Source organism: Manis javanica, chromosome 2, assembly GCF_040802235.1.
Source record: "Manis javanica isolate MJ-LG chromosome 2, MJ_LKY, whole genome shotgun sequence".
Classification (NCBI taxonomy): Eukaryota; Metazoa; Chordata; class Mammalia; order Pholidota; family Manidae; genus Manis; species Manis javanica.
In genome coordinates this window covers 50406872-50421632 of record NC_133157.1, presented here as the reverse complement: position 1 = coordinate 50421632, position 14761 = coordinate 50406872, and the positions used below count along the sequence as shown (strand labels likewise).

At 32.7% G+C, this 14761-nt stretch overlaps 1 protein-coding gene across 5 annotated transcripts in view; it reads left to right on the top strand.

The window, feature by feature from the left end:
* CNTLN (centlein) overlaps positions 1-14761 on the top strand; it is a 318921-nt gene that overhangs the window by 147203 nt on the left and 156957 nt on the right. For all 5 annotated transcript variants that reach the window (XM_073228458.1, XM_073228457.1, XM_037018671.2 and 2 more), the window contains one exon: positions 7232-7426. In XM_073228458.1, the coding sequence (XP_073084559.1) occupies positions 7232-7426 (195 nt within the window). The remainder of the gene's footprint in view (positions 1-7231; positions 7427-14761) is intronic.

Here is a 14761-nt window from a genome sequence, read left to right as displayed (position 1 = left end):
TGTGGAAAGCAGTATGGAGGTTCCTCAAAAAGCTCCAAATAGAAATACCATTTGACCCAGGAATTCCACTCCTAGGAATTTACCCTAAGAATGCAGCAGCCCAGTTTAAAAAAGACATATGCACCCCTATATGTATCACAGCACTATTTACAATTGCCAAGAAATGGAAGCAACCCAAGGGTCCATCAGGAGATGAATGGATATAGAAGAGGCGGTACATATACACAGTGGAATATTATTCAGCCATAACAAATACTACCATTTGCAACAGCATGGATGGAGCTAGAGGGAATTATACTCAGTGAAATAAGCCAGGTGGAAAAAGACAAGTATCAAATGACTTCACTCATCTGTGGAATATAAGAACAAAGAAAAAACTGAAGGAACAAAACAGCAGCAGACTCATAGAACCCAAGAATAGACTAACTGTTACCAAAGGGAAAGGGACTGGGGAGGATGGGTGGAAGGGAGGCATAAGAGGAAAAAAGGGGCATTACTAATAGCAGACATAATGTAGTGGGGGTGCATGGGGAGGGCTCTACAACACGGAGAAGACAAGTAGTGATTCTATAGCATCTTACTACACTGATGGACAGTGACTGTAATGGGGTATGTTGGGGGGACTTGATGATGGGTGGCCTCTAGTAAACATAATGTTGCTCATGTAATTGTGCATTAATGATACCGAAAAAAAGACTGTCCTTGATGAAGTAATATCAGTGATATTTAGCCTTAGAAGATATGAAAACACCAATGAGACAAATGAGTGTCTCATAACTCTTCTATGTGAATTCTAACTCAAGCATAAATTCCCTAGTCAATGCATTTACTAAATTTGCAGAGGTAGAGCTAATACACTTGTATTTGGAAAACTTGTAATAACCTGAAATTTGATCTGGGGTACTTCTTGAAACCTCACACTTCTTACTCCAAGATTATGACTATTCTTTCCAAGAATCATTATAGATAATGAGAGATGTGATGGAAATATATTAGGCTTATGAATAGTATGAAGACAAAAATAAAAAAGAGCAGATTGAAATTGTCTGCATTAAGTAACTGGTTTTCTTTCACTTGTGTTAGTCCATGTTTGTCCTGTTTTTCTCCAGATTGAATTCCCTTTTACTTTTCGATTCTCAAATTCACCTCTCAGGGGTGGATTGGCATGGGTGAAAACTTCACTGATTGTCAACCTGATACTCATTCTAAAATTGTAGCTCTCACAGTAGTATTTTATTTTTGAAGTTATTTTAGATCCTTGTAGTTGTTCATAAGATTTTCCTCAGTATACTCAACTTTGCTCAATTCAAAAGTCCTTGATTATTTGTTTATACTTTATAAATTTTTACCTGCAGTTAGTATACATTACAATTAACTTTTCTTTAGTAATTTATAAATAATTACCCATGAAAATACAGAAAACATTTTATTGTAATTCCGTCTCCCTGCAGCAAATACTCTTAATATTTTGATTATTTCCTTTCAGTTTTTAGATGCATTTTAACATACCTGTGAATACGCTTATATCTTTCACTTCATTTTATATTAAAACAGTATCATGACATATAGCTATTTTGGAAATAGTAAAATAATTTACTTAACCATTTTCCCATTGTTGATCATATATGATGTTCGAATTTATCACTATTGTAAATAAAGCTGCAATAAATTTCCCTTTGTTGTCAGTTCAGAGTATTATAGTATTCATTAAAGAAAATTGAATATCTACACACTCTCATATGATCACACAGGCACACCCGGAAAAAGTTTCTTTTATGAAAAAACTAGTAACATCATATTAATGGTGTGCAATTCACTCTGAATTAATGTATGAAGATAGTCTTGTTTAAATTAATTCATGAGAGTGTATGGGGGTCATGGAGTTTGAAAGGGACCTGCCTGCTACATGAAATATGGTCAGTGTTAAATTATTGAAACTTAAGAAGTTGTGTACAGTGATATCCCACTTTGGATAAGGCAGTTTAAAAATCACAGGTGTTTATTTGAATTATAAAATACTGTAAAACATTACAGGCATATATTTCTATCTGAAATATTTTTCTAGCATGTTTTATTTTTAACTTTTTGGGTGAATAAATCGTTCTGGAGTGATATTAAGATAGGGAGAAATTAATAAGAATACAAGTGGCAATACCTTCCATTTGGAGCACAATCATAAATTAAGAATGTAAAATTGTATTACAAACTGGAGAGAATGTTTTCATTTACACACATTATTTTAGTAATATATTATGTAAACTGAGTCACAAATGTAAGTCATCTTCAGCAACCATGTCATAAATGTTTATTGAGCTTATTATTTATCAGCCACTGGAGAAAGGGCTTTTGCCTCACTATTTAAGCCTCACAGCAACCCTATGTGGTATATTATTATTATTATCCTTTATTATTTTATAGATAAAGTAACTGAGACTTAGAGATTGTCTAACGTCAAACAGTTATCAGGTGGTAGAATTCAAATCTAGGTAAACTGGAAGTCCAGAATGCACAACCTTAAGCTCTGTTATAAAACCCACTGTATATTTCTGTTATACCTGGAATAGTGGGGTGCTATCCTTAAGGGTTCTGTAAATAGATTCTGGAAGTTTCCATTATTCATGCTAATCAAATTCTTTCAATGTCAGTAACTTTTGTGTTGGGAAATTTATCGTGATGTCTAAGTTAAATGTTATTCAGAATATTCCATTGCATTCTTCTCGGTGAAAGCGAAACCTCCCATGTTCCCTCCTTTGTAAAATAGCCCCCATTATTATTATTATTATTCAGTCACTGTATCTTCTGTTTGTACAGATTTGCTTTCTTTTATTTTGCTGTAGCATTGTAAGTTTTAAGTATTTGGGCTTATGCAGATCTTTCATTAGATCTCTTTATTCCCCCCCAGAAGTATATTAGCTTTGGAGTTCAGGTACTTTAAAACTTATGAATGATCGTACTGTTTCATTTTTCTAAATAAACAATATGCTCCTATTTAGACTTCAGTGTTTATTTACATCAATCTAGTCACTCTAATCCTAGAGCATTTACTTAGTGCTTTTTAAATTTCTCTTCCACATGTATTTTCCATAGATTTTTTGGGATAATAGTCCATATAACAATCAGATGAAATAGTTTACTTGAAAATTATGATTTTTGAGTACATTTTCACATAATTTTATTTAGAAATAATAATTGGGGCTTAGCCATAAGACTCATGTGAGACCTGAATAAAATAATTATATTAATAGTTTATCTGTAGTTCTTACTAAACTTTCTTCTTTAAGAGTTAGGTCTTCTAAATTTACTGTTTCTAATGGAGTTTCTGTTTCCTCTTTTCTCTTTCCTCAAGTCTTTGCACTTTTGTTTTCTGCTTGTCCTCCCACTTCCCTGTCTTTTTCTCATTTATTAAGTCGATTTATATCATAATATCTATTTCATTGTCTGAAAATATAAACACAGTTGCCTCCAATGGTAGGTTGAGGGAAAGGAGGAAGAGAGACAAAAATGAGAAAGGAAACTGAAAAAAATCTTGAACACAGAAAAAATAGGCAACACCCGTCAAAAGAAATAAAAGAAAGCCACTGTGTTTTCTTCCTCTATGTAGCCATTAATATAACTTTTAAGTTTTTCTACTTTCACATGTGATTTGTATACATGTGTACGATTTAAATATAGATGGGAATTGTATCAGCATTTATAATTTCTAGACCATCTAACATGTTTGGGGTACAAAATATGTATTTTACTGCCTTTTGTTCTCTTCAATGATAATTACATGACATGAGGTAACATCAGTCTGAAAATAAGGAGTGAGATTATAAACTTTTAGTTTAATCTGCATGTTAAATCTGAGTTTTTCCTTCTCATTTTTCTGCTATAAAAGCATGCAGTTTTTACTTGTAGAATTTATTCTCTCAATCGGAGTTGCAAATAGTATACTTACTCACTAAATATGGAACATTTCATTCTTTAAACAAAGTAGTCGTTGGGTCACAGAGTGCATACAGTTCCTAAATTGTTAACGTAAATAAAATATCTTGTTCCTCAGGTCTAACATAATTGTGGGAAGAAGAGTACTTCAATCTAGACCTCTGAAAATTAAAGGACTTGGAGTTTGGGGTCCTATTTCTGGAGATAACTTGCTTTCTGTCCCCTGGAGATCCTCTTAACCTTATTTCACTTTAATTTCTTCAAAAAAAATATCATGAAGACTAGTATAATCTGTAAATTAATTATGGATTATAACATCTAAAGTATACAAGAGGGTGTATGATTAAATGTTTTTGTAGGATAGAATTTTAGAAAAGTTTCAAATCCATTTTTGGACTTACAGAGGAAAGAAATTACAGAGAAAAGAACTTCTGAAAACTGTAAGCAGCTGTGATTGCTAATAGAGAAAAAGTTGCTAACTCAGTATACCTAAACCAATGCATATGAATGAATTTGTTACATTACCTAATTTACTCACTTGAGAACTTTTTTTTTCTTATTCTACTGTTAGTGAAATGAGAATAAGATGGTATTTAACCAGGGGACTAGACCATCCTAAACCTTTGCCTCCTTGCAAGATCTCCCAGAGAAATAAACATTCTATTATCCTGAGGCTTTGTCACCAAAAAACATTTTAGAAATAAGACAGTAGGCATACTTGAAGGTTTTATTAGCCAAGATTACTAGTGGATTGAGGTCTACAATTAAAAATGGCTGGAGGGTGTCTTTGCTTCCTTTGCTCTGTGTCTACAACGTAGAGGTCTTACTGCTATTAAATAAGTCCAATTGGCTATAAAAAAAAAGGCAAGCAGGAGTTGAGTATTTGAAGTAAGAACTAAGGAATAAGAGAGAGTTTGTCCCAATTCCAATAGCAGGGCTGATCTTGATCATCTCGGCTTTCTCAATTGTTTATCACCAGCTGCTTGGAAGGATGGGTGTTTGCAGAAAAGGAGCTATTGCCTCAGTGTCTAGAGTTGCCCACACAGTCATATCAGATCAGGCAGGACAGGTTCTGAATAAGAGCAAAACTGCATCAACTGTGTGGCAGAGAGCACAAAGTGAGAACACAAGAAGAGAGCTGTTAAGTCTTTTTTTATGGAATCAAGAAAAAAGGGAGAGAAGAGGCAAGAAAAGAGATATTTTGATGAAACCCTTCATGAGTAAGGCCAGAACCTTCTATCTATGAAGGAAGATCCCCAGATGTGATGCCCAAGAGTATATACCACACCCTTGGCACTAGTGGCCGTAAAGAGTTATCACTCCTGACCAGACACTTTTTGCCAGCACCTTGGACAGTGGGAGGGAAACTGAGTTTTTCTTTCGTCAATAGTTACCACTGTTCATGAGATTCTTAAATACTTGAAATCTGTAAATTCTTAAACAATTTTATTAAGGTATAATGTGACATTTATAAATACTTTAGTACTCTTTTCTATTATTTTCTGCTGAAGAGATTAATTTATGCTGGTTGGGTGAAAACTGGCTAGTATTAATAAAGCATACAAAATAAGAAATAAAGTGATTAAATAGTCTTTTAACTCAATAGTGACTCTAGGCTATTGGGCAGATCTTAACTCTTCCTAGTTTCAAATTTCATTAGCTAGGATAGTTCTTGTCTTCAGATTCTTTTCTACCTGAAGTCAGTCATGAAAATGGCAACACAGCACAGGTAGGTCATTATAACGCCCATTCACTCTCATCCCTTCATTGTTCCTTAAAACTGTCAGATTACCCTCCTCTCTCTTCCCTCCTAGAATATCTGATGGTATCATCTGTGAAAAGGACTCTGTATATACTCCCTGGTATAAAAATAATCTAAAGTTCAAATATATGCCCTGTAATGCTTTATAAATCATAAAGGCAGTGAAATAGTTTATTTAAAGTATCTACAGTAATACAGACACATTATTATAGAAAAATAAAAGGTGCATTTAGCTAATTAAATCTGAGGAGTAGTTTGGAGGGTCTTGCTTTATGATATTATATATCTGAGAAAAAGCACTATGGAAAGAAGTTTCACAAGCCTTTAATTTTAAATTTAAAAAAATTAAAGTACAGCATACATACAGAAATGTACTCCGCCCTCTTCTTCTGTGTAGTTTAAATTTCCATGAGGCAAGTCCAGGCAATGGAAGAATCCCCCAATCTTCAGTTAGATGAGTACACCTAAAAACCTACTCTGTTATCTACATAATTTTGATATTCTCCCCTTGGAGATTTTGCTTTTGTTTTAAGATGTGACTATCTAACTTTTTAGCCTTATTATAAAAAACAAAAAACAAATCTTTAATTCTTGGGTCACTTTACCAGTGGCATCAGCAAATATACATAGGCGTTCATTTCTATATTACATATTCAATTTGCGACAAATTGATGTGCCTCATTAAATCACAATCATAAGCTAGGATTTTTAATCACAAGTAAGTTCATGGGTATTGGAGGAATATCATTGTTAACCCTATGGATCTTGTATGACACTACTTATATATCATATGCTATCTCATAGTTTTAATAAATTTTGGTTTTATGTTGACTTGAGTTAAAAAAGTGGTTATCTTATCATGCCTTCACAACATTGCTTCTATTTTTATATCTATATTCTATTTTACACACTCTGTTAGAGGTCCTCAGTGATTCCCTGTTGTCTACAGGAGCAAGCCCATCTTTTTAAATCTGGAATTCAGGAGTTTACATTCTGTCTACAGTCTTGTGATTTGACTTGGTCTTTTACTATTCCTTCTACCCTTCTTCCCTCACTTCAACAGTAGATGCTGATTTATAGTAAATGGGAATTTTTCTGTCAAACTTAATGAACTCTCAATGAAAGACTCGGTTTTTCTTTTTTTCTTTCAAATGTATTAAGTTCAATAAAGGTAATGTATCTTGTTCCCCCTTTCTGTCTATTCTATTCACTGTGCATAATTTTTTTACATTTCTGCAATCTTTAGAATGACTATGTTTTCATTCAATTCCTATAATACCATCATGGCTCAGTTCAGTCATTCTTTTTCATAAAGCCCTCTGAGATTAGTATAGGTAGGTTAATGTGTAGTTTAAATTGATAATCGATATCATTTAGTTTGCCACATGTTTATATCTTGTTCCTACTGTTAGACTATTAAAATAACTTAAAAGCAAAGACTGTGTCATGTTCCATTGTTACATGTGTATATGTGTGTATACATGTATGTAGACATGACTATTTTATTGATTATTAATAAATTTGGATTTTTTTTTGAAACAGCTTTACAAGGAGTTACATAGTTGTTTTGAAACTACAAAATCAAGTGAAGCTATGCTCTGGCAAAGTGTTGTTAGTCTTCAGGACCAGCTTTTTCGAAAGGAGGAGGAAAATGCTAAATTAAAAGAAAAGCTTCAGGAATCACAAGGAACACCCTATCCTTCATCTCAAGAAAATGATTTGGACTACTCAGAACAGGTGAGAAACATTTTCTAAAAATGTTACTCAGTGCAGTATCATATTAAATTGTCTCCTACAGCTGACTACAAATATAGAAACTTAAATAACTTTGCATATGTTAGAAAGTAAGTTGTGGTAGATAGTTAGACATTGTACTACTTTTATACTTTTTGTAGACAGGAACGTCATATACGATACACATGTAGAAATACATAGTATATCTGGTATAGTATACTATTGTGGTGAAACATTTGGCTGACATATAATAGTGAAGAGCAAATTAATAGGTCATACCCATTTTAAAACTTTGACTAAATGAGGTAATGGAATTGAAAGTATTAATAGAAAGACTCATAAAGTACTTGCCATAATGCTGTGTATATGGTACTTAATACCTTTAGTCCTGGTTCTGCCACTACCTTGATGTAAAATTTTGAAAATGTTAGTTGACCTTTCTATTTATTGTGCTATTAAGTGAGGTAGTACAAATGTATAGATAAATATGCAGGTTCAGGATTCAAATAAACCTGGCATCAGATTATAGCTTGCTTTCCGAGGTTCGTGAACTTAAACAAATTTCTTAGTCCTAGACAAGTTTCATGGCATGTAAAATGTTGGTATTAATGGTATCTATGCCATACAGAGTTTTGTGAGGATTAATGATATAGTGCATGTCATGTGCAGAGCCTGGCATATAGAAAATGTTCAGTGGTGTCTCTTTTAGATAATCCTCAAGGTAACTTTGATCTGTAAATATATATTATTAGAAATAATCTTACTCTTTAAATTTAGTTAAGTGTTAGTTAAGGCATTCATCATTTCTTTAAATTTTAGAATTTATTTAGTTCAGGAAATTAACACAAGTAGGTAATTGATGGTTAAATGTTTATTAATGATCCTTTAACAGTAATTTTTATAACCAGCATATTTCATTTTGTTAACAATGCAAACTTAAGACAATTATTTTTAAATTAATGTTGTATTATATTGCATTTTTTGGATATCAGGCATATGGAATTGGATTAATCAAAATTTGTGTCATGATACAGTGTTAATATTACATGCATAGGCCTATTTTACTTAACTAATTTGTGTATTATAATAAACACAGTTGTCTTACCAACTAATTCAAGGCTCTGGAACATTACTAATGACTCACATCTGCTTGTATGCCCCTCCATTATCTGGTACCCTGATTCTTTCACCAGAGGTAACCACTAAATTATTTTTATCACTTGAGTTATTTTTTAAAGTTTTATCACATACAAATTATGAGGATATAGAATATTGTTTAGTCTTGTTATTTATAAAAATATATCATAATTGGTTGTTGCTGGAGTTTTGCAATTTTGACTCAATATTATGTTTTTGAGATTCACCTGTGTTGTTTGGTATAGTTCATTTATTTTTACTGAATTTAAATATTCTGTTATATGTAAATATATCTAAACTACTTGGACATTCATTTATAGATGAGTATTTGGATTATTTCCACTTTTGTTTTTATGAATAATGCTGCAGTTGACATTTTTGCACTTGATTTTTGGTATGCATGTCAATGCATTTTGTGGAATATATACGTAATAATGGAAATCATGGGTTTAAGGTGTGAAAATGTTACTTTCACAAAATACCGATGACTTATTTTTCAAAGTGGTTTTCATTAATTTTACTCCCACGAACTATGTATAAGAGATCTGGTTGATTCCTATCCTCAACACCTGGTATTGTCAGACTTCTTAGTTTGTTGACAACTAAATTAGTGTAAAATAATTTTTATTTTGATATTCATGTGCATATCACTGATAAAGCATATATCTTCAAATGATTTACTAGCCAAGTATGTACCCTTTTCTACAAAACTTCTGTTATGTCTTTCATTCTTCTATTGGATTTTTTTTCTTCCTGGTTTATAAGAGTTTTTTATATGTTCTAGTAAGATAAATGTATGGCAAACATCTCAGTGTGTACTTCATTTTTTCATTTTAAGGTGTAATTTGATGAACAGAAATTCTTAATTTTAATTTAGGCAAATTAATCTTTGTAGTTAGTGTGTCAGTCTCTCATTTAAGAAATCCTTTCCTTCCCCAGACAGAAAGGTTTGTACCTGTTTCTTCAAAAAGCTTAACAGCTTTGCTTGTGTTTTTTAAAATTCATAATTGACTAAGAATTGTGTTTTGTGTATAACATGAGGTAAGAATCCATTTTTATTTATTTATTTTCCCCTAAATAGAAAGCAATTTTTCCAAGTCAACTTGTTGAGTGTTTCCTTTTTTGCCTGTAGTGGTAGGCTACTTCTCTCATATATCCTTCAGTGCATTTGTAAATTTCTTTATAGTCTCTGCATTCTCTGTATTTCTGTACAATGTTATAATATCTTAATTAGCATAGCTTTATAATAAGTCTTTATGTTTGGTAGATATACTCCTATTTTCTTTAATAGTTTTTAAAGTGCCTTGGCTTTGTTGGCACTTAGCACTTTAATATAACTTATAATTTATAAAGTTTCATTAGAAATACTGTTGGTATTTTTCATAAACAGTTTTATTGCAATGTAACATATAGTGAAGTGTATAAACTTCCTATAACTCAGTGACATTTTACAAAGTGAATACGTCCATATGAATATCACTCAGATCAAGGTGTAGAACATAACCAATGTCCAATAAACCTCCCTAATGTTCCTAATCCGTATCTATCCCCTTAAAGGTAACCACTATTTTGACTTCTGTCATCATTGATTAATTTTGCTTATTTTTGAAGCTCTCAGTATTTCACCTTTAAACACTGTAGTTGCTCTTTTTTTTTGTAAATATTCTTTGTCACATTAAGGGAGTTCCTATCTATTCATTCTTTGATGAAAGCTGTTTCATGATCTGGTATTGAGTGTTTACAGTGTATCTTTTAATATGATACTGAGGTTTTTCTCATTTATTCTGTTAACATAGTTCATTACATTGATTAATTTTCAATTATTCAATTTTGCTTTCCTGACATAAACCTAACCTTGTTGTAATATTCTATTATTTTCATAAATTGCTGAAGTCAATTTGCTAATATTTTGCTTAGTGTTTTTGCATCTGTATGTATGAGGGATATTGAATTCTACTGTCTTTAATGATTTTTGTGTTTAATTTTTTATCAGTTTTTCTATCAGTTGCTAAGAGAAAGGTGTTAAGATCTCCCAGTATCATCAGATTTTTCTCTTTCTCCCTTTGTCAATTTTTGCTTCATGTAATTTAAAGATGTTTTATTAGGTGCATAGATATTTCTGATTGTCATGCTTTCTGATTGGTTGAACTGTTTGTCATTATACAATGTCACTTTTAACTATGATAATATTCTGTTGACTTGAAATTTAATTTTATGATGTTGATATAACCATTAAGGATAATGGTTACATTTTAGAAGGTATACCTTCTCCCATCATTTTAATTTCCACCTATAGGTGTCTCTGTTTAAATTTTATTTATTTGGGGGTCCTGTTTTTTAGATTCATTTTGGCAACTTCTTTCTTTTCATTGCAGGGTTAATCCTCTTAAATTTCATATAATTATTAATATAGTTGGGTTTAGGTATACCATTTTACCATTAATTTTCTTCTTATCCTTTTATTCCTCTGTCCCTCTTTTCCTTCCTTCCTTTTGGATCAGCTTACTATATTTTTTAAAAGTAATTTAAAAATTTCACTTTTCTGTCTTCTGGACTCCACTGTTTCTGATAAATCAGTGGGTGTTTGCTTCATTGTTCACTTAAATGTGATGTGTTATTTTGTCTAGTTTTTTTTTCATTATTTTACCTTTGGTTTGAAGAATTTTAACTATGATGTTCCCAAGTCAGCCTTCTTGCAGTTTGATGAGTTTCTTGATTTTTGTAAACTATGTGTATGTATGTATGCGTAAAGGCACACACACATACTTGCTAAATTAGGGAAAGTTTTGGCATTTTCTCAAATATTTTTGTGACTCCTCCATTTGAGATTCCCAGTGTTAGACTTTGAAATATTGTCCCACAGAACAGTGATTCTTCATATTTTCCCAATCTTTTAATATTTATATTCTTCAGATTATGTAATTTCTATTAATTTATTCAACTTAACTGACATTTCTGTTATCCAATTTGATATTGACTTTTCTATAAATTATTCTTTAAATGTGTTTCAGTTCTAGATTTTTTATTTGATTCATTATTGTACTATATATATATCTGTGGAGTTCTCTTATTCATATCTTGCAAATGTATTTTTCTTTAGGTCCTTGTTATAAAAGTCAAAGTAGATCCTTTAATATCATTATACTTTAATTCCATCTTTTGGGTCTTCTTAGGTTAAATGACTAGTGCTTTTCCTTTGCTTTTGAATATGGTTCATGTGTGAATAGTTCAGGTGTCAGTCATACTTGGCTCTCATTTGTAGAATTTCCCCCTCTTTCTAGCTGCTGTGGCAGGCTTGAACTTTGTCTTTAAGCAAGTAAGACCAAGTTTCTGATGGAATTTTAGCCTCCTCACACAGTATCTGTTGTGGGCCACTCTCAGGTAAAATTTTTAAAAATGGATAACTTACTCAATGTGGTTCTATTTTCCCAGTATTTATTTCCTATCCAGAATCTTCCAGTGTGATCATTCTCTGTTACCTTCAGGTAGTTGTTTTTATATTTTGCTCAGAGTTTAAATAGTTATTTTTAGGAGGCTTAATTTGATAGAATCAACTCAGCCATTACTGTAAGTGTAACTTCCCAGTATTTGACTTTTTAAAATATATTTTACTTTTTTTCATTTTTCATACAATACAAGGAACTTAATTTACTTTCCTTTATCTCCTCCCCTATTTTACTCTTGTTGTCTTATGATTTAATCCTACATACATATTTGTCCTATATGACATTACTGTTATTGTTATCCAAAAATCAAGTTAGTATTCATATAGAATTTTTACCCTTTTGAATGTTCTTCAAGTCTTTTCCACAACTCTGTGTTTCCCTCTCGAATCTTTTGCCTTTTGTATTAAACACTCTTCCAGTGTGGCTAGGTCTGAGAGAGCTATCGGGAGAAGAGTGTGAGGTGCCCTCAGAGAGAGAGAGGCAGATGTAGGGTCAGGTCTCCTAGGGGTTTGTTAGGCCACCATAAGTGTTTTACTCTGAGTGAGATGGAAAGATATTGGTGTGCTTTAAATAGAAGAGTGACATGGAACCTTTTGGAGTGGTTAATCAGAAGAGTGGTAAGATCTAAGTTAAGGTTTTAAAATGATCACCCTGGTTGCAAAGCAGAAAATAAACTATAGGAAACCAAGGATGGAAACAGAGGGACAAATTTAAGAGGTGATTATAATAGTCCAGGTGAAAGTTAATGGGTGCTTAGAGTAGGTTGTGAGACATAGTTTGATCTTGGAAGTAATTCAAGGTCCAGTCCAGAACATTTGAAGATGGCCTAGATGTGAAGTGTGAGAAGAAAGTAGGAATTAAATATGAGTCCAGTAGTTCCAAGGCTAAGTAGCTGGACAATGATTTTGTCATTTTCTGAGGCAAGGAAGATTCTCTAGCATTAGGCAGGAAGGAAGAGGACACTGAAGTTTAATATAGAAAGAAGTGGAAGCCTGATTAGGGAAATAGGAATAGGAATGGAGAGAAATGAATGACTCAGAATTTCTAGCAATTAGTAACATTTTTTAAAATAATTTTGTTACTAGAACTCTTCTTCAGGATTCAATCCTACTAGACTCATTTCTTCTTCCACCCATCCATCCTTCCTTCCATCCATTCACCATTCATTCATTCATGTGCTGCTCAGTGACATAGTCAATATTTATTAAAGTCTTATTCTAGGTACTAGGTTTAGTGTGACGGGATGCAAAGATGAGTAAAACAGTCTGTTCCTATGAATATTATAGATGGGCATTCAGACAAGAAAGTGATTATTATAAAATATGCTGTAATAGAAATACGAGCAAAGTATGAACTTTGTGAAGAGAAGCTTTGCAAAGAGCATATTTATGGGGAGGAAGAGGGTTATTAGAGTTTTCACAGAGAAAGTGGACTTTAACTCCAGGTGTGAAATCTTTCTCCTAGCCTGGGTCAAATTACCTTTGAAACTAAAATCAGTCAAAGGGAGAAATACAGTGGGAGAAACCCATTTATTGCTTCCAAGCAGTCATGCACTTCTGCTCTCCTGTGTATCTCACCACCTGGCTGCAAAAAGGGGCCCCACCTAACCACTCTGGTTCAGATATACCTTCGTTTCCCACACACTTGTAATCACCTATTGATATGGATATGGACTACTTCTCTCCACACTTTGGAAACACTTATTGATAAGGAGATGCACTAAGGCCAGGCGAGAGATTCTAGAAATACTACAATTTTACCCACATGGACTATGTCAGTTTGAAATCTTTGAGGAGTGTCTGAGTGTCTAGTTTTTTGTTGGGAGTGAATTGGCAGAGGCTCTGAGTTGGGAAAGTATTTGGTGTGTCCTGGATATTGAGAATAGTCTAGTTAAGTACTTGTCATATTTTAATGTACATCCAAGTCATCTAGAGTTGGGGTTTGTTGTAAAATAGATTCTAATTTAATAGGTCTGGACTGTAGTCAGAGATTCTGCATTACTTTCATGTTCTCAAATGATAATCTTATAGCTGGTCCAGGGATCACCATTTGATTAGTAATAGACTAAATGGGCAAGAGGATTTCACAGTTGATGGGAAATGGAAGAAACTTCTACCCCTAATTAATTTTTCAAATGCTTATAATGGAACTTTTTTGTGCATGGTTTTCAGAGGTTGTATTTACAGAGTAATAAATAACAACATAAATTCTGTAGTCTGGATCCCTTCTGTCTGTAACCTTGGGCAAACTACTTCTTTAAAGTCTTAGTTTTATCATTTGTAAAATGGGTATTTTAATAGTACCTACCTCATAGTTTTTTGAAGATGACATGAGGCCATGTATAGCAGGGCATGTAGTGTAATAAATAGCTCTAAGCACTTCTTATGTCGTGTTAGTAAATTTGAGTTATTTTTTCCCAGTCATTATATCCTCTTTCTCATGATCTCACTTAAAATCAGAATTATTGGTGAGCTAACTGACAATCTTCGCTCTAGAAAAGGTCAAAGCTAATTGGCTTATATGAGATTGAAACCTGTGACCTTTGATTTTTTAGTACCCTGCTCCTAAGTAGTTGAATTCTGAATGACTACCTATTTTTATCTCAGAGTGATTGCTTTATCTTTTTCATGTAGAAGTACTGTTTGTTGCCTTGGAGGAATACCTTGTAGTAGAGGACAAGATTAAGCCTTAAATTTACTATATTTATCTGTGAATGATATTCACTTCATGTGGCTAGCAGCAGACACAAGATTGA